Here is a 19928-nt window from a genome sequence, read left to right on the forward strand (position 1 = left end):
CCGTGAGAGGCTTCTTGAACCCCAGAAAAATCTGGGCACGTCAAGGGCCAGGCCTTCAGGGAGGCAGATGGCAGAGACGCAGCAAGGCCCCTGGATCCTGGGGAAGCTGGGGCAGGGGGCAGAGAACACTGCCAGCTAACACCCTAACTCGTTCTGTGTTGTCCTTGTGAACAGGCACCTCAGCCACAACCGTACCTGCTACAACCACAGGCAAGTCAAGCCCGGTTCCAACCACAGCCAGCCAAAGCACAGCTCTAGCACCCAGTGTCCCAGGGGTGACTTCAGCCCCAGCCCCGCAAAGCACAGCGACAGCACCCAGTGGCGGAGATAAAGCAGACTCAGGCGGCACTACCACCATTGCGGGGGGCCCAAAGCAGGTGCAAGATTCAAGCCAGACTACACCTACACCAACGGCTGCCCCGACGACAAAGCCCAAGCCGGAAACCACAAGCGTCCAGAGTGAAATGAAAACTACAGCTCAAGCTGGGGCCCCAAGTAGCGTTACTACAAACATCGTGACCACTCAGCAAGGACATCAGGCGACCCCTCAACCTCCACATGGGGTTAACACCCCAGATACCACTTCTGCTGCTCCTGCCTTGACCACCTCAAGCACTCACCAACCGACCCCGGGCCCTGGGACGCCGAGTCCCCCAGGGACCTCTCCTGAGGGGCCAACCAAAATGACCACGGCTTCCAGGAGCCCAGGGACCACGCCGACGGGGGATGCAGGCACATCTCAGGGGACACCTACCCCACCAGGTAAGTAATGCCTTTCATTTTCAAGTGAGAAGAAACTTTTATTATTTTTTTAATCCTCAGACGAGGATATTTTAATTGATTCTTAGAGAGAGAGGAAGGGGAGGGAGGGAGGCAGAGAGAGAGAGAGAGAGAGAGAGAGAGAGAGAGAGAAGGCCATTGACATGAGAGAGAAACATCAATCAGTTGTCTCCTGTATGCAACCCCAATCGGGGATCGAACCTGCCGCCTTTTGGTGTATGCGATGATGTTCCAACCTGCTGAGCCATCTGGCCAGGTCAAGAAGAGACTTAAATACTTAGAATCTATACAGTTGCTCAGCTGGAAGACGGAGATCCATGCTCAGAGTTAAACATTGTTAAAGACACGCCACCTTCACTCAGCCTGGTGCGTCCTGAGCGTCAATGTTGTGCCCCCCCGCCCGGCTGAGACAGACACAAGCCAACTGTCTGCTCGTGGGCGGGACTCGTGGGTGGCAGTGGCGAGGTATTACTAGAAATCCTCCGGAACAGTCTTTCTCCAGTGTGTTCGATGGCAGTGTATAAGGAATACATTTTGGTTTTACACCGTGATGCAGGACACATACATGTAAAATGCATGTAACACACACATAACTGATGCAAATTTCCACTAATCAGGGCTTATCCTTACCAGACGTGACACACCCTGATATTTCCTATTTCATTCCGTTTCCTCTTTCTTTTTAAGTGCTGGTCTTAACCCAGTAAATTAATTTCGGAACTCACTGATGGGTCATGAGCCTCACGGTCATGACCTATGTCAGAGGTATTGCATCAGAACTTCTGAGTGCAGGCCTCAGGCTCTGCATTTTCAAGCTTCCCCCGGGGAGTCCAGGTGCATACCGAGGTTACGGACTGCCACGCCGGGAGAGGGTGGTCGAATCCCGCTGTAAGAGCAAGGGCTCTGAGTCGGATGCGCCTGGATTCAAATCCTGGCTCAGCCACTTGTTAGCATATGACATTAGGCTGGTTTCCGTGTTTATAAAGCAGGGATAATCATGGTACCTGCCTCCTAGGGTTGTTGTGAGGGTTAAATAAGTCAGCACCTTTGAAGCACTTAGGACAGTCCCTCCAGGAAGTCAGCGCCTCTAGTGCATGTGAGCCTTTGCCGCTGATGTCACTGTCATCGTTGTTACTTCTTTCATCTGTTCTCACGCTGGCTCCCCCAGTCCAACCCACCCTGCACCAGGTTGCAGGACGTGCCCTCTGCCTTTTCTTCCTCCTGGTTTGCTTACTCCCGCTTGCAGTCCAGGTGGGCTAGGGGGTGGGGGGAGGGGGGATAAGACCAAAGGACCCGAGGAAACTAAGAACAAGAAAGGCTGGCCTTTTCTCTTAAAGGTACCACTCATCTTTTCTCACAACCTTTGTTTTCCCAATGACAGCCCCACTGGTTACCTCACAAGGAAAACACCCCATCTCCAGCAATGTGCCAGCCATCACGGGGACCCTTTCCTCCGTCGCTGGGACCTCTCCTGGGGCCTCTACGTCTGAGCCCCCGCAGCCGGCAGCACCTTCATCGGGACCCGCGGCCACGTCTCCTGTGGGACCCCCAGGCTCCAGCCCTCCCCTGGCTCCAACTGCCCCCCAAGACTCCAACATCCCTTCTTCCCCCTCAGCTCCTGGGCATGGCAGGGTACGTCCAGCAGGGATGGGCCGCCGAGAGCCCAGACCCGGGTGGGGAGAAGGGGCTCTCTCCGAGAAGAGCATTTCTCTCCTTCCCTTCAGCCCCGGGCGCCTGGCGAGGGCAGCAGGAGCAGCCGTCCAGTGGCCCTGCTCCCTCCAGCCTTGGCTAGGCGCTGGCTTGGACGGGCAGGACACATCTGGCTCTGACTCTCTGGCCCATCCACGCTCCCGGTGCCAGGAACCCCTTTGTCTCACCCACCCAGGGGGAGGAGGGGAGGAGTCAAATAAGGGTTTGAGAGAGGTCCTGTCCGTCTCAGCCTGAACCTTAATCCAGTGGCTTCTTACAGGTAAAATGTGAGCCTCCGGAAAAGCTGAATGAGAAGATGCTCATCCTGAACCTCACGAAAACCAGCCTCTGTGTGAGTGCCTCGCTAACCCGAGCCCCGCCCCGATCCTCACCCCAAATGCAGCAGCAGCAGCAGCAGGGTTAAGGAAGGTGGGAACGAGGAAGCATCCCTTCAGAAAGGGAAGGGGGCTGAGATGTGTTCACTTTCCTGGCCTGGTTTTGTCCTATTAGGAAGTAGCCCCATCCCCTCTTATAGAGGGAGGAAGTGGGGTTCAGGTGCCGCTATGTGAAGCCCCATGCCCAGGGCAGCGGCAGGGCCAGGGGCACCCGGCGTCCTGGGCTTTCACTGCGCAACTATTCACATGCTGTGCGCATCATCGGGAGAGCCCAGTCCTAGCTCTTGTTTGCCTCAAGCTCAGGGCGACGTTTAGCCCATCTCTGTGGGCCTCGGAGGCCTCGAGTCAAAATGAGAAGCTTAGTCTGCTAACCCGCCCTGTTCTTACCGTCTGGTTTTCTGTTTCCTGGGCCCTGGCCTCACAAAAACCAGAGAGAATCTTCCTTTAACCTGAGGAGTCAGAGCTCCTGAGCATCAGAGAGCCGTTGCCAAGTTGTTTTCTCCCAGGCGGAGGGGTGCGTGTGTGTGCACTGGAGTGGGGTGGCCTGAAAGCCAGAGTGTAGCCTCGTGTGGGTGTTGGTTACTCAGTAAGTAAGTGGCTGAGCCCTGCGAGTGCTGGTGATGGGTGGCTCCCTGCTGCCCTCTCCTGGTCAGTGCTTGTTTTTGCAAACACCCCTAGGAAAGAGACTAGAACATGGTTTCTCAAGAATGGAGAACTTGGGTTCGTAGCACTTCAGTGCCGCCTGTATTTTCTGCAGTTGTTTCCTTTTGGGTGCCCATTTTGCTGGCATTTTCCAAGCGAATTTTATTTACAAAACCACACGTTTAGATGAGAGTTTTGAAAGGGGAGCAGTGTTCCCCCTGAGGTTGGGCTTCCTGGACCAGGCAGGAATCTCAGTGTTGGCAGGCTGTCACTGGGTGTGGGAAGCATTTCCCCCCGTTGCTATGAAAGGCAGGTGGGAAGCCCTGGATCCTCACCTGGTGTCAGGCTGGGGAATTAGTAAGCCTAAGAAATGCCAGGTCGAAACCCAGCAGTTGGTTTGGGGGGGTCCTGAGGTAAGCCAAACCAATAGTCCTTTCTTCATCTCGGTCCCTTATTCCAAAATCAGGTCAGAGAAACGCCAGCTCGGTACCTCTGGATGGCATGGCAGGACTGGGCAAAAGCTGCCACACTTTGCTTCTTCACCCTCTGCCCTAAGGCCACGCCAGCCAGGCTCTGTCTGCCTAGAAATATAGAAAACCCCCTTCCAAGATGTCCCCTTCTGCATCTTCAAGATACTCCCCGGTCCCCTGTTCAGTGACGGCCCCGCCTTTCATGCTGTCAGCCTGCTTATGGTTTCAGAGGGTCTTAGCCTAGGGAATAGGCACATGTTTCAATTCTGGGATAGATAACCTTGAACCTCATGAGAGCTATGGCTTCCTCTGCTGAGGTCTCTGAACTGGGCTGCAAGGCTGGAGAGAGGCTCAGAGAGAACTGGTCTTTCCCACTGGGGGTGGAGTGGCTGTACCTCCTCCAGCCCCTTCTAAGGAGAGAGATGATGAAGGGCATTAGGGTGAAGGCCTTGTTCCACATGGACAAGATAAACAGGGCGGGGGGCTGGCGGCAGAGAGGTGCCCGGGGCGTGGAGGGCAGGGTCAGTCCTGCAGAGCAGCACAGATCTCTTAGCTCCTGGCCGGCCTGGGAATGGCCCCAGTTGAGGCTGGAGAGGGAAACAGGTTGGTTTCCAGCAGCACTCTCTCAGCCGTGCTTCCGAAGGGCAGCCCCACAGCCTAGGCTGCGTAGACTCCCTGAGGAATCACCTGTGGTCTCCCACTCCAGGCGGGGGACCCCAAGAACCCTCTGGATGACAAGCTGGTCACACTTCTGTGCCGAGCAGCAAAGGCCAACTTCAACCCAAGTCAAGATCAGTGCCATATACGCTTGGTGCCTGATCCAGAAACCCAGGCCGTGGCAATCAAAGAAATCTCTATCCTGAGTGAGTTGGGGGCAAAGAGGGGCTGAGCCCTTTGTGGGGTGGGGATGGGGAGGGAGGGGTGACAGCTCAGGAGACCTAGAGTTGGGTCAGGGCCGGTGCTCCCTCAGTTCCCTAAGAATCGTCAAGCCGTCCCCCTCCCAGGCCGCGCCAGAGGCCCCCTCCCAGGCTGCTCAGGAGGTGGGGATACAGCATGTCCTCCTGTTGGGGCCCCGTCTGTCCCTCACCAGATCACTGAGCCAGACCACTGAGGCAGTGTCTCTCCCTCCCCACAGCTAACCTCCTGCCCGAGGACCTCTATGAGCCGCTGAAAGACAAATGGGATGACCTGAAGGAGGTAAGGGGCTGCTCCCACGTGCTGGGACCCAGGGGTCAGGAGCCTATCCCTCGGAAGTCCCCAGGTACTTTGCTCCACAGCATCTCTCATTGTAGAGGCACCTCTAACTTGCAAGCATCTAGCAGACAGGAGGGTGAGAGAGGGGACAGCAGGGGGGTGTCCTAGGCCCCACCACACCCTCAGCAGAAGACCTCCTGCATGAGTGGGAATTCAGAGCGAGGGGGCCTGGCACCTGTTCTCTGCCATACACGCCTTCCCCTCTCCTGGCCAGGTGGGCGTCAGTAACATGCAGCTGGGGGGCCAAGGACCACCGGAGGAGACCGAGGACCGGTTCAGCATGCCCCTCATCATCACCATCGTCTCCATGGCATCCTTCCTGCTCCTCGTGGCAGCCCTGTACGGCTGCTGCCACCAGCGCCTCTCTCAGAGGAAGGACCAGGTGAGCACTCGCCGCCCTTAGCCAGGGACTCTCACCCCACTGTTCCCGTGGAGGGGTCAGTGAGTGGGCCGGGGACCCTGGCAGACACCGCCCTTCTAGGAGATGGACCCTTTCATGGACAGTTAAAGCGGCAGCGTGGTGGGAGGGATGAACGTGGGCTTTGGCGTCGGAAAGACTTGGTTTAAGCGCTCGCTCTGTCTCTCTTGTCTGTGTGACCTTGAGCAAGTCATATAGTCTCAGCACCAGGTTTCTCATCTGCATAATGGGGAGAAGATCCACCTTGCCGAGCTGCTCTGAGGAGTCCCTGAAGTCAGTGGGTGTAGGCACGCCTTTCGAGCCAGTTCTTCCACTCACCTCACTGGGATTCCCATCATTCCGCTTCCACCCAGACCCTGGTTCTCAGCCCTGGCTGCGCACTGGGCGAGCTTTAAAACGATTCCCATGCCTACACGGCATTTGAAACAGAATCTCTGGATCAGTGTATTTGCTAAAAGCTTCCCAGGTGACTCCACTGTGCACCCAGGGTGTGTCTCAGGTGAGACGGAGAAAACTCTGGCTCCAGACGGCCACGGTCTACAGCAGAGGTGGCTGTACGCTCTGCTGGGCCCGTCTGGCTCCGCCTAGAGAGGCCCTCCGCACCCGTCTGAATAAGGTGTGTCCTTCCCAGTTCAGTACAGTGGGGTGAGGCAGGCGCCTGGAGAGTAAGGTTCGTGGGGAGGGAACGGAGGAGAGAGCTTGGAGGACTTTGGAGAACGAAGTCCATTTCCACTCACACAAGTCACCAGGGCGAAGGCGAGGTGAGCCGGGAACTTGAGGAAGCCCTTGTCTCCAGCTAGCCCGGAGGCAGGCCCGTCGTCAGGGTGGACTCCAAGAGCACTTACTGCTCACACTGGCCAAACGGCGGTTCCTGGATTATAGGGGTCCCTGTGTTACATTAAAGGTAGTAGCCCCCACCGATTACCTTTCTTCTTCACGCCTCTTCCCCACTCTAGCAACGACTCACAGAGGAGCTGCAGACAGTGGAGAATGGTTACCATGACAACCCAACACTGGAAGTGATGGAGACCTCATCAGAGATGCAGGAGAAAAAGGTGGTCAACCTTAATGGGGAGCTGGGGGACAGCTGGATCGTCCCCCTGGACAACCTGATCAAGGATGACCTGGACGAGGAGGAGGACACACACCTCTAATCAGGTCTGCCGGCGCCGCCGACAGGGCACAGAGCTCCAGACTGAACCACCTCAAGTGCCAACTGGACAGGGGAGGAAAGTCCCTCCCCACGTGAGGGAAAGACTGGGGGTGGGGGGATGCGCAGACTCAGAGGGACCCGCCCTCCAGTCCCCACAGGGCCTTAATATTTCCCTTTTCAAGCTGAACAAATCACATTCTGTCTAGATTCCTCTTGTAAAATAACCCACTAGTGCCTGAGCTCAGTGCTGCTGGAAGACGAGGAAGAGAAATAAAAGAAAGAGCCATATGAGGGACCTTAGGGATCATCTGGTAGAATCCCTTCGTTTCGCAGACGAGATGACGGAGGCCTACGGAGGGTAAGGTCAAGATCACACAGCCGCTTGGTGACAGAGTCAGGATGAAAACAGACTCCTTCAGATCAGTGCTCATCCCCACCTTGCCACCTGCTCGGATCACCGGCGCCCTCCCTCCGGAGCTGCCCTGGGCAGGGGTGAGGCGGCAGTCTATGGATGGATGGGGCAGAAGGGAGAGCGGGGCCAGGTCCCGTCTCAGTGGGATCTGATTACTTGAAAGTCTGGGTCCCAAGGTCAGCGTCCTACCCCAGCCTCGTCTGTCAGTGTTCCCATCCCCTTTGCTCTTCCCCTCCCTTCACTCAATTTTTATTCCCACTCTGCCTTGGTGCCCTGGACTCACAGGTCACTCATGACCTTGAACCCCTTGTTCTGAATTCTGGTTTCTTGGCCTTTGCTTAGGAGGTTGGGACGTAACCCACGCAGGACTCCCAGTGTGAACGAGGTCTGCTAAGGGTCTGTCTTTAGAGAGCAGCAGGGGGCGCCCTTCCTCCCGGGTGGGTCCTGCCCATCACCACAGGCTCCTCTGTTCCTTTGGCCTCCCATTTCCATGGGGGACTTCAATCCACAGCAGCTACTGAAGGCAAAGTGTTCCTAGTTTGTTGTTTACTGCTCATCAGATGGGGTGAGACCCAAGCTAGGGACCCTCTTCCCCCAAGATCCAGTGTGAATGAGCAGCTTCAGGAAGGACCTCCCCGGTCCCCAGCCAGCAGAGAGGTGTCCTAAAGAGACAATCGGTGAAACAGCCACGAAGGGTGGGCTTTCTCTCTCTGTCATAGGAAACTCAGGGACTTTTCAAGTTGCTGAGCGTTTTGTTGTTTTGATGTATCTGTTTGTTTGATTTTCAACCCAGCCCTCTACTGCCCAAGGCCAAAGCTCAATTTATAGGGAGACTCTCAGGCAGGTAATCTCACCGATTGCGAGTCTCCTGAGCCCCAGGGGATGAGCGGTGAGCGTTTTAAGGTGCGCACGGGGCAGCCTGGGAGACCGGGCGTCTGTCTCTTCCCAGCAGCCTTGCTGTTCTGCCTAGGAACCGTGTCCTCTTCTCGGGTCCTGGGGGCTGCCCAGGTGTCCTGCAGTTGCTGGTGGCATCTCAGGGAAACCAAATATTTCTCAGTGGAGGGATGTCGGGGAAGCTCAGCAGTTAGTGCCGTGGAGACGGCACCTGGGGACTGGGCAGAGTGAGGCTTAATCTGACTTTCCGAGAAGAGAATCCTGTGTGGAGTTTTGCACTTTGCGCAAGGTCTCTTGTTCCTGGGCCTCAGTTCCCTGGAAGCAACCAGGAAGATGGGCAGAACTGCTCAGGGGAACGAGAAAAAGCCAGAACTCTAGAACCTAGAGGCAGGCCCTGCCATGGCTCTGATGAAATCGGCTCTCTGCTTTGGGATAGGTTCTTTGTTTTAAAGGGTAAGAGCTGAGGGGTAAGCTCTATGTCCTTCCCTGGCTGCCAGATTCCTTCATAGCCTTTAGCCCTTTGGCCTTGGTGTTCAAGTTGAGGCCCCAATGGCTTTCCCAAGAGCTAGAGAGATGCGAGGCCAACAAGGATCCAAAACCATCTGCCCTGATCTACTCTAGTGTGTGGAGTCGGCAGGAGGGAGAACGATGCCAGTTTGGGGAAATGAGGAAATCTTGTCCTTTCTGCCCCAGTGGGTTTGTCGTGGCCACTGGGGGAGGGGCCAGGGTTCTCCTCCTTTGTCATTCTGGGTCATGTTTCCCAGACTGAGCGAGCAAATATGTCTGAAAATTGGCCAAAGCCACTCCCCCCAGGCCTGGGCGGGGGTGGTGGGGGTTAAGGGGGGGAGCGATGAAGCTTAGCAAAGCTTGGTCAAGAGGAATGACTGGCTCTGCCCAAGGAGATACTTAAGAAGCTTTGGGCTGGGCTGGAGGCTCCTTCGTTTGGTGCATCCAAAGTGTGTTTCTCTAGCCTTTGGGGCAACTTCCGAGTCCAATCCCTTGCCTTGGCTTCTCTTGCCACTAGACATCTATGTCAAGGCCACACGGCCGCGCACCTGTAAAGGCCTTCCCGCCTCTTCCTGGGTTCTAACTGCTGTCGGGGAGCCAGGTCCCGGGCTGAGGAGAGGGGCACGCCAGGAACACAGCCGACTGTAAACAGGTTGTGCCCACAGAGAGGTTACAGACGCTCTCCTGCGTGACACACTGGGTCCCCTAAGCCAGTGGTCGGCAAACTGCGGCTCGTGAGCCCAGGTTTGCCACTCTGTTGACTAATGAGTTTGCTGACCACTGCCCTAAGCCACGTAAAAGGCCAGAAGCTGTGAATCTGACGATTGAACAAATCCCGTGGGAAGTGTGCTTGCCACGAGAGCGAGAGAAGCCACAAAGCTTTGGAAGGACGAACAGAATATTCTGGAATCGTGAGAGAGAATACGGGTTTAATCTAGACAGATTCCTTTCCCCCCTCTTGACAAGGAAAGCTAGCAGAAAGTTTATTTAAACTACTTCTGAGCTTTATCCTTTTGGACAATATGCTGGAGAAACTTTGAAAAACGAGTTCAAGCTGATACATCTATAGATATTTTGGTAATGTATATAAAATAGCCACGTTAATATTCACCCAGCACTGTTTTAAGTGAGTATTCTTTGGAAAAACATTTGTAAGAGAGATGGCTTTTTTCTCTGCACAGGAATGTAAACGTCTATTTTACTAGAAATGATGTTTCTTGAATGAAAAGTGTAAGACAGGCTGATGACACAGTGTTTGTCTGGCATTGGGCATTTTAATTTGAAAATCGATCCTCACTCTCCCCACAGTCCACCCTGTACGGCGAGGGCTGCCGTCAGCATGCACTGTCTGGAAAGTGACAGTCACAGGAAGGGGGTGGTAGAGACCTAGTCTAATCTTTTTTTAATCTTAAACAGAAAACCTGGAGCCCAGAAAGATAAAGTGACCTGGCCCAAGTCACATAGTGACAGAAACAGGATTAAAACCTGCGTTGGAAGCCTGCCCAGTGCTCTGTGCCCCAGAGAGAACCCCTAAATTCAGGACTGCTAATCGAGCACAGGCCACCCCCGTGACAAAGGGCAGAATTCCCTTCTCCATCCTGCCCTGCAGCAAGGCAGCAGCAATAGGAACTTACTGTTCTTCTACACTTCCTCCTAGTTATTCAGGTCTAAGACTTAAATGAACAATTCTTTTGTCAAGAAAACAGCTTTGAGTGAGCTGTTACATATGCATCTGCTACTAGCGGACCACGGATCAAAGGGAACAAGATGAGGAAAGGCCGATTCACTCAGGCCTGGTGCAAACCCAACACTGAGGGAGAAGAGGGGGTCGCTATTGGATGTGGGTCTCTCTGTTGTTAGTGGATGTTAAACCGTTTGCCCAGGAGGCTGTCTTGGTGGACAGGGGTCTGAAGTACACTGGAATTTACTGAGAAACTTCTTTGTAAAGGCTATACTTAATTATTGCCATTTTCTTACAAAAATATATTTTTGAAAACTGTATACTGTCCATTAAAGTGCTTTTGTGTAAGCTGGTCTGGTCCCAGTGTTGTGCTCTGATTGGCTTGCGTTCTTCACTAGCGCACCTGCTGCGAGCCCAGAGAGAGGAGGGAGCTGACAGGAAGGAAGAGGGAAGCGGCGGGGTGCTGGGGGTGACGGGGCCTCCGGATTACCTCAGGCTGCTCCAGTCTCAGAACGAAAGGCCACTGCCCCTCACAACACTGCTTTATCCCTTTCACCTCTTCCCCCTGCTCCTGCGTCACACAATTGTCAGCCACCAGGCACCACACCCTGATCAGGTATGAAAACGCCGATGGAGACAAAGATTTTTAAAAAATAAATGCAGGTTCTGTCCTGGCCCCGTTCCTCCCACAAAAGGATCTGTTTACTCGTCACAAGAAGCCTCTGCCTGTCCTTCATCGCTCGAAGATGCCTCGATTCTCTTCCTCTAGGTGGTGTGACCTACCTGTGTGTCCGCACGGAAGGGAAGAACTGTCAGTGCCAGTGTCCAGAGGGGAACGTGGATCTGGTCCACGTTCATACTTGCTACACAACCTCTTCTATTTGCCTGACATCGTACAGTTTACAAACATTTTTACATATCTTACTTAGGAACTGTCAGCGCTACCAATAGGGAAGTTAGGTACAGAGATGATGGATTCTCTGACATTTCACAGGCAGCTATTTAAATGGCAGTGCTAGGCCTTGGATCTACAACTTTTCTCTCTCAGTCCTACATTCTTTTTTCTTAATATCACATTAATGCTTGAGCCCCAACAACAGAGTATATTTCTAGAATGCAACCACTGTTACAATATGATTTTATGTGGGAGTTCTGAGAGGCAGTCATCACCCTTAACGGTGGACCAGAGTTGGGCCAGGGGTCTTCTGAGGTTAACTTCAAGAGTGTGCCAAGGATACAGAAAGGAATACAAGTACCAGGAACTCGGCAGGCCCCTGGGCCATGCTGGAGGCACACTGTTCTGAGAAGAGAATGACTCATAGTTTATTGTTGGCTACAAATTAGACCTCAGACTCCATTCTCTTCCTCTCTGCCCTGCCAACCCAGAGCCACTCTCAGTTGTCATTTTTTATTTGTTATGCCTCTTGGTCACTCAGTCTCTCCCATCCTTTCTTCTGGACCCCAAGGGAAAGAGCGAAGAATAGGACTGGCTATTATAGTTAACACTAGTGATGAATACTGAGATAGCTTGAATTTTTCAAGGACCTTGGTATGTTGTAGATTAAAAAGTCAATGGGATCCTGGCAAACAAGATCTGCTGCCAACATTTACTTAAGAGATGAGAAAGTGAGGCAGAGACGTTGAGACTATGCCCAATCTGGAAATAAACCTCGTTGCTGACTCCTGCCCTGGGCTACCCCATTCCCATAGCCCATGTTCAGAGGGCAGCTGTACGTTCTATGCAACAGACATTGCCAGTGTCCCAATCTCCCCTCTTGGGGTTTGCCAACCATCAGAATTCAGCAGCACAGCAGTAGACAGGCCACCTCTACCTACAGCTTGTCTCTTCCCTGGAAGAATATTTCTCGATGGAACTGATGGCTTTGCTTTTTCCAAGTGGAAGCTGAGGGAGGAAGTCCCTGTGAACATGAGAAGCTTCAGACAGGCTAGTCCAAGCACCATGCTCCTGCCCACCTTCCCTATGCCACAGAAAGCCCGTCTCTCCTCTTCCTTCTCTCCTTCCAAGATGTGTAAGAGGAAGGGAGAATGTGGCATGCTGTGTGGTGCTGAAGAAAAGCAGGAATGTAACCAACTAGTATTTAAGGCTATGCCAGGACTCACCTGGGCTTCAGGATAGCCATCAGTTAGCCTTTCACACTACACCCTCCAAATCAGAAGGGTTAGTGGTAAAAAAATACTGCCTTCATCTACAGAAAAAAAAATTCAAATTCCTATGAACTCTGGCAGTATGGGCACACTCCGGCATTTCCCTAGTAGATGCTTGATCGGCTCCTCAGGTAACTAGAAGCTCCTGAGGTAGCCCAGGTAGGTCTCCACACTCAAGGTGGGAACAGACAAATGTATTGAGGGAGAGGAGACTGTATCCCACATCTCCATCCTTTTGTTAGTTCTCTGGATTAACCAATTCCTTGCCTGATCACTTCAGGTTTTCCTGTTTTGAAAACAAATATCACCTATGACCCATGCTCAAAGCACACTCAAGAAATGGAAGTGATAAAGCAAGATGGATTTGATTTGTAAATTGAGGAAATATAATTATTTTGAGTAAAATCAGTTGACCAACTAATTCATTGCAAAATGTAGGACTAAGCCAAGAAAATGTAAAACAGATCAGATGTAAAGGGCCAAGTGCAGGTCTTTGTTCTTGAGATCCATTTCTTTGGCATAACTCTGAGTTTATTTTTTTCAAGGCTCAAACGCTTTCACTGTGGACAGGGATCCAGAAGTTTTCCAAACTTTGCAACACTTTCAGCTCTGGGGTTCTCTTTTGTTACTATCTTTTTTACCATAAGTTTTCTATTTCAAATCAGTTTTTTCTTCCAGTTCCTAACCTATACTTGTGTTTCCCTTAAAGAAATATATAAAACAGATAAAACTGAACTGGTCATTAACAGATTAAAAAAACCTCACTTCATGAATTTACAGTTCTTTAAAAATGAAAACCTCCCCAGAAACTTCGTGCCAAAGGCCCTTCTACACTGTGTATCATTTTCCTATTGGGAAGCCTGAATAAAACCTTTTTGAGGAAAAAAATGTAACAACTGCAAAGTACATAAACATTTTACAAGTTGACTTCAAAAGTAGTCTTAGCAAACAAGAGACAACTTGTAGTGTCCATATATAACTTTTTATTAAGAAAATGAACAAAATACATTCTTTTTTCCATATGTACATTACATACAACAATTCTACAATTGCCATTGTTCAGCAGATCACTATGCACAAAGCAGTGAGAACATTCATCAAACCTGGGTCAGAAGATTACTGTACCAAAGAACGAAGCCTACAATGTCCACACAGATCGAGCGACAGAGGATCATGACGGGAACGGGAGACTGCAGAACACTCACATGGCGCAACAGTGACAGAACAATGCCGACGCTAGAAGAGCTCTGATGCCCCAAAGCACTTCTGGGTAACAGCCACAACTGGCTCGCGCCTGCTGTTCCTGAGCTCCCTCATGATTCCCATTTCTGGTTTAGGAACCTCAGGATACAGTCCTAAGCCCCCACGTGCCACCGAAGAGGGTGAACAAGAGTGGAGCCCTGACAGGCGGCGGTTATCGCCTTCACCCGCTAAGAAAAGGAGTCTCAAATGAAATACAAAACTTCCGAATCTTAGCTGTGAGCAAAGAAATACACTTTTTGAAGAGACACCTGCTTACGCATGATTAAGGGCACGCTTGTTTCAAGGACTCCTTATTTACACTTACGTTCCTTTTGCCTGTTTTCCTTTTGCTTTGCTTTTCCTTTGGCTTTTGAAAAGTACGTCCTTTTTGGGTGTGAGTTTAACTATGGTCATATTAAAAAACACATGGAAACAGAAAGCTCTTCGTGGGTGTGAAGATGCCCCAATGTCCATAATGGTGCACAAAGAGCTGAAGAATCGGAATGAGTCTTAGAAGTTCCCAATGACCTGAACAAGGCAGCTCTCTACAGCTTCTGGGTAACACTTACACCCATAATTTAGGCTAAAAAGATACATATCAACAGAATTGTTTCCAGACTGTCTAGAAAAGGACAATGTTTAAAGGAACAGAAGAGTAGGCACAAATGCTTGCATCCCAGTAAAAGACAATGAGAATGACTGTGTCAATTTAAAAACAACAACACTTTTTCTGTCCTCTAACATGTTGGGTTATGGAAGTCAGGAAAAAGAAAATGAGTTAAGTCCCATCAGCTAATATATAGTGGTTTTCCTTCTTTACAATTATTTCCTAAATTTCTATAGTAAACACTTATATAATCACAAACATCAATAAATGTTGTCATTTAAAAGTCTCATAAGAGATATTTAACTTTCCAACTTTCAGATGAGAGGTTGCTGTGACACCGTGTTTCCGGTGCGGGAGACGCTGCGACAGAGGAGCTATCTGTCACAGCATTACCAAGCAGGCCTGGAAAGAGCAGTTCTGCTGGCTGAGGAAGGAGCTGTACCTTCCTTCTCAATCTAACTTCCAGTCCAACTTTGGTTTTGAGCATCCATAAATGGAGGGATCTTAATTTCTGGCCATTGAGTACTTCTAATTTATAAAAGCAGTAAAAGAGTTGACTTAAAAACAACTTTAACACATGCTATTTTGAAAGATGGGATAATGTTTGTTACCAAGACGAAGACCAAGACAGGAAAAGGAGGGCCTCATCTTAGCTTTCCTGTACTCTTCTTCTGAGGCTGCAGACGCAACAGCACATAGATTTTGAAGTGGTAGCAGAGAAGAAATCTCTTTAAAGGAAAAATATATACAGCTGACCCTTGAACAAAATGGGGGAGGAGGGTAGGGACCCTCAACTCCTGCACTGTTGATATCCATTTTGAAAATCCACATATAACTTTTGACTCCCCCAAAATTTAATTACTTAATTACTAACAGCCTACTGTTGACCAGAAGCCTTACCAATAAACACGCAGCCAATTAACTAACACATATTTTGTATGTTATATGTATCAGACACTGTATTCTTACAATAAAGTAAGCTAAAGAAAATGTTAAGAAAATCATAAGAGAAAATATATATACAGTATTTATAGAAAATAATCCACATATAGGTAGACCCGTGCAGTTCAAACCTGTGTTGTTCAAGGGCCAACTATTTAATATCTCCATATATATATATCCATAACAGAATCTGCTCATAGAAAAACACCATATTATATTGTAATTTCTAAATTGAAGACTGTAATAAAGGAAATTAATGCTATGCCATCTAATTTATACATTCTAAAATACATTTTACACAAGTCAAAAAAGCAAGCTGGCTTACAGAATAACACAATCACAGCACCTCTTGGCCAGACTAAATGTAATGTTTAAGAAAGAAAGTCCACTTTTATTTCTCTAATAAAAAAAATGGGTGGTATACAATTGAGGGAGAACACAGTTTACAACTGGTTAGTCACCAAAATAGTATTTCTGGGAAAGGAGGAAAAAAAAGGAGACCAATACATGACTTTTAAATATATATATATATTCCCCATAGACTATTCATACTTAAACTTTTAAACTTTCATATCCTACTATCAAATTTGGGGTTGGATAGACAACTACTTTAGTATATCTTATAATGTTGTATTCAGTGCTTTTACACGTATAGCTAATGTGTATGTGTAAACTAAGCCTTTAAAAGATGAGAGTAGCCTAGGACTTCTAAAGTAGGCAATTAAAAAAACATCAAGCCCCCTTCTCTGCCTCATCCCAAGAAAGAAAAGACAGTAACTCCCAGGCAACATGCCAGAACAGGCATCCGCAAACACCTGACAGCATGGCCCTGAGGGCATAAGATCCTCTCCTGTTTTGTTGCAAAATAATCATAAGCTCTGCCAGCCGCAATAGCATTAGCCTTATTCTAGATACCTTCTCTAATTTAATTAACACTTTACAGACGTGGAGGCAACCTAAAGAATAATCCAAGTTATTTAATACTTCTAATGCCAAGCCCAGAATTCATGTATGTATTTCTTGGCCAAGTAGAATAAACAGACCTTTGGGATTATGTAGAATTAATTTATTTTAAAACATGGAAACTAAATTGATGTCAGTTCAATTTTGTATGGGTTATAAGTTAAGCATGAAATGACAATATTTTTCCTATTCTGAAGGGCTTGAAAAAAATACTAACCGAATGCCCTAAACTGAATAAAGGCTTTCTTGAGGTTGGTTAACAAAGGAGAGAAATAAAGCTCAAAATTGTCTACTTGAGCAACTCTTTAATCATGCATACACGCCTTTTTAGTATATCAACAGTGTTTTCCCTTCCTGCCAATTAATTTGGCATTCATTAAGCCCTGAAGAAAACTGAAGAGTGGTGATCTCCTTAGGCTGGTATTCACATGCAGACAGTGCAGAGATCCAACTAACTCCTGAATGCTAGCATCCCAGATGGTACAGAGCTGTCAGCAGAGCTTCACCTCCATGCAAAGCAAGTCCTGTGGGAGCCCCAAACTGCATGTTAAAATGTTGTAGTGCTGGCTTTCCCTCTGGATCCTTATCAAGGAACTACCTGTACATAATAAACTGCTCAACTGCTCACCTAGTTTAAGATCTAGAGCCCATTACATTGTGTTTTTAAAAATATATTTTTATTGATTTCAGAGAGGAAGGGAGAGGGAGAGATAGATAGAAATATCAGTGATGAGAGAATCATTGATCGGCTGCCTCTTGTAGCCCCCCTCCCCCCACCCCCTCGCCACCGGGGATCGACCCTACAACCTTGGGCATGTGCCCTGACTGGGAATTGAACTATGACCTCCTGGTTCATGGCCAACGCTCAACTGCTGAGCCACGCTGGCCGGGTTACACTGTTGTTGTTCTTTTCTTGTTTGTTTCAAGATCACTAACAGCTATTTTGGAGAAGATGAGAAAAGAAACTAACCAAGAAATGCTGCTTTCCAACAACTATTCAGAATAACTGAGCTTTGATCCCTTTTGATAAGTCTTCTTTCCAGCACTGCATTAATAAAATTAATCTAGGGCTAGAAAGGAAGAGCTTTCTTTTTCATTTAGATTTGTGCACCTTAAAATCCATAAGGAAAAAAAGAAGTTCCACCTGGCTGGTGTAGCTCAGTGGCTGAGCGGTATCCCATGAACCAGGACATGGTTGGATTCCTAGCTAGGGCACATGCCCGGATTGTGAGCTCAATCCCTAGTAGGAGGCATGCAGGAGGCAGCCTATTGATGATTTTGATGTTTCTATCTCTCTCTTCCTTCCTCTCTGAAATGAATAATTTTTTTGAAAAGTTCCTTTTTTCTTTTCTAACATATCCTCATTCTCCTCTCTAGCTCTGTTCCTGAGGCTCAAGTGAAAATGCCACAGACAGGCAAAATAGAACACTGCACACATAAGTTGTTCATTAAGATGGTGTGAACAACAGACAAAAAGAAAGACAAATTGTTTCACAATTATAAGTGATATCTTACAAATGGTCTACTTCCCTACTAAACATTTCTCCCATTTTTGTTGTTAACCCTATAGCTCTTGGATATCATCCACATAACATCCTGTTTTAAATCAAGCCAGGCAGTGTTTGAGGACTTGAAAGCATATTTGCAAACTTTATTTCCAAACAATGACTCTGATATGAAAGAGAAACTAGAACCACCCTTTGGTTCTGGTGTTTTCAAGCTCTGAACTGGGATTCCTAGTTCAGGTCTAGAACTTCAGGGCTCTACCCAACAGACAGACAGTGATATGATTTCCCACAGGACACCGCTCTCTGCACCACTAGGAAATCTGTATTACTATAATCTCTCATGACTCCTTAAGGGCTATAGAATCTATTGTCAGAGGACTTTATCATTGGCTATGACTAGGAATAAGATTTAGTCATTTGGAATTTGAACTAAATTCACATTGTTGAGGGGAAGAGACATGTCTAAGCCTGCATTACTTTTATTTAAGAAAAAATGAATACCAATTATTTCATGGCAATCAAAGCTATTACCAATGCTCAATTATATTGAAATTAAAAGTCAATTCTTAACATAAATTCCAACTTCAGAAGAAAATCAGTGCTACTCAGAGGAGTTGGGAGTAGGGGGAAAAGGCTATAAAGTATAAAGAAAGGAAAAACAATAGGCAAATGGAAATGTTGGTGATGTGAATTCCATAAGCTCTGCTATGAAACTTGTACCTTATCAATAACTTTATGAATAAACTTCCTAGTGACAGGAAAAGAAGCCAACACTGGCACCTCCATTAAAGCTGCCATAACCATATTACTATCCCCCATATGAAAATGATGAGCATTTTTACAGCAATATCTGAACATTAATTCTTTAATAATGTGCAAGTTTTAATTTCACTATTCTCTTGTCATAAACAAGGATAATGATGTCTCAGAATAATTAGGACTTTTTTCTCTCAAGCAGCACAACACCCGTAAGCAATGCTATAGAAAACCTAGAAAGTCTAGGGCTAAAAGAGCCAAGAATAAAGTCAGAAAAATAATCACAACACAATTCACAGTATTTAGTGGGTAGAAGGAAATCAAGGTTAAAATTATGTATAAATAAAATCCCTAAGATAGTACTTTTTGAGAAGAATGAAAAGCATTTGATGAAGAAACCCATAAATTGCAATGAGTCCTTCCCGCCAAAACAAACAATGACAACATCATTCAGCTGATCTAGTAGGCTAATTACTTCAACAAACTTGGAAACTTCCACCTTCAACTGACATACCTGCAGACTAGAAGTTTAAGATAGCCAAGTCATTTCAGCATGAATACAAATCACAGGGAGATACAGCCCACAGTAAAAAAAAAAAAAAAAAAAAATTACAAAAGAATGATGCTATTTAACTAATTAGGACTATAAGAATTTTTGAGCTCTGGCCGGTTTTGCTCAGTGGATAGAGTGTCAGCCTGCGAACCGAATTGTCTCAGGTTCGATTCTAGTCAGGGGCATGTACCTTGGTTGCAGCCAGGGCTCATGCAGGAGGCAACCAGTCAATGTGTTTCTCTCACATCAATATTTCTCTCTCTCTTCTACTCTCTCTAAAAATCAATGGAAAAATATCCTTGGGTGAGGATTAAAATAAAAGAATCTTTGAGTGAAAGAGCCCCAAAAATCTAATCCTCAAGCATTGCTATGTGCAGACCCTTTATGATATTTCTTCTATAAACCTCTTCTGAGGAAGCCTGCACATCCCAGATCAAGGCTATTTTAAGAATTTAAAACTTGGGGAAAATTCAGATCAGAATCTACAAAAGGATGACATTGCAGATGAACATCGATTTCTAAGAAAAGAAGGGCTATGAAGGGTGTATTTTTTATGGCTAGATGACTCTGTTTAGAGTACACATTGGAAGGACACCCCACCCCCAGAGAAGTCACTTGAATCCATAATTCTCAACTGCTTTGCAACATCCAACCAACTAAAGAGTTAACACATTTACTCAGGAAATAATCAATGACCCACAATTACTCAATCAATTTCATATGGTGGTAGGAATAATTACAGGGTAACTTCTCATGTAATTCCCATGAAACAGTATAATTCAGAGAATAAAATCAGGAACATACTCCTGTCTAAGTGCCTTTTCATCCATTAAGCATCATTCTCCATTCCTCACTAAATGATTAAGTGCCTCAAACTAGCTTTAGTTTGCAGGTTA

General features: G+C 47.9%; 1 protein-coding gene across 1 annotated transcript in view; it reads left to right on the plus strand.

The window, feature by feature from the left end:
• The window catches only part of PODXL (podocalyxin like), an 86309-nt gene extending 75662 nt beyond the window's left edge, over positions 1 to 10647 (plus strand). The window contains exons 6-12 of the mRNA XM_028159083.2: positions 175 to 762; positions 2162 to 2412; positions 2750 to 2821; positions 4683 to 4839; positions 5112 to 5173; positions 5445 to 5612; positions 6605 to 10647. Of these exons, the coding sequence (XP_028014884.2) occupies positions 175 to 762; positions 2162 to 2412; positions 2750 to 2821; positions 4683 to 4839; positions 5112 to 5173; positions 5445 to 5612; positions 6605 to 6802 (1496 nt within the window). The 3' untranslated portion in view covers positions 6803 to 10647. The remainder of the gene's footprint in view (positions 1 to 174; positions 763 to 2161; positions 2413 to 2749; positions 2822 to 4682; positions 4840 to 5111; positions 5174 to 5444; positions 5613 to 6604) is intronic.
• Positions 10648 to 19928: the final 9281 nt, after the last annotated feature.

The sequence above is a fragment of the Eptesicus fuscus genome, chromosome 14, assembly GCF_027574615.1.
Source record: "Eptesicus fuscus isolate TK198812 chromosome 14, DD_ASM_mEF_20220401, whole genome shotgun sequence".
Classification (NCBI taxonomy): Eukaryota; Metazoa; Chordata; class Mammalia; order Chiroptera; family Vespertilionidae; genus Eptesicus; species Eptesicus fuscus.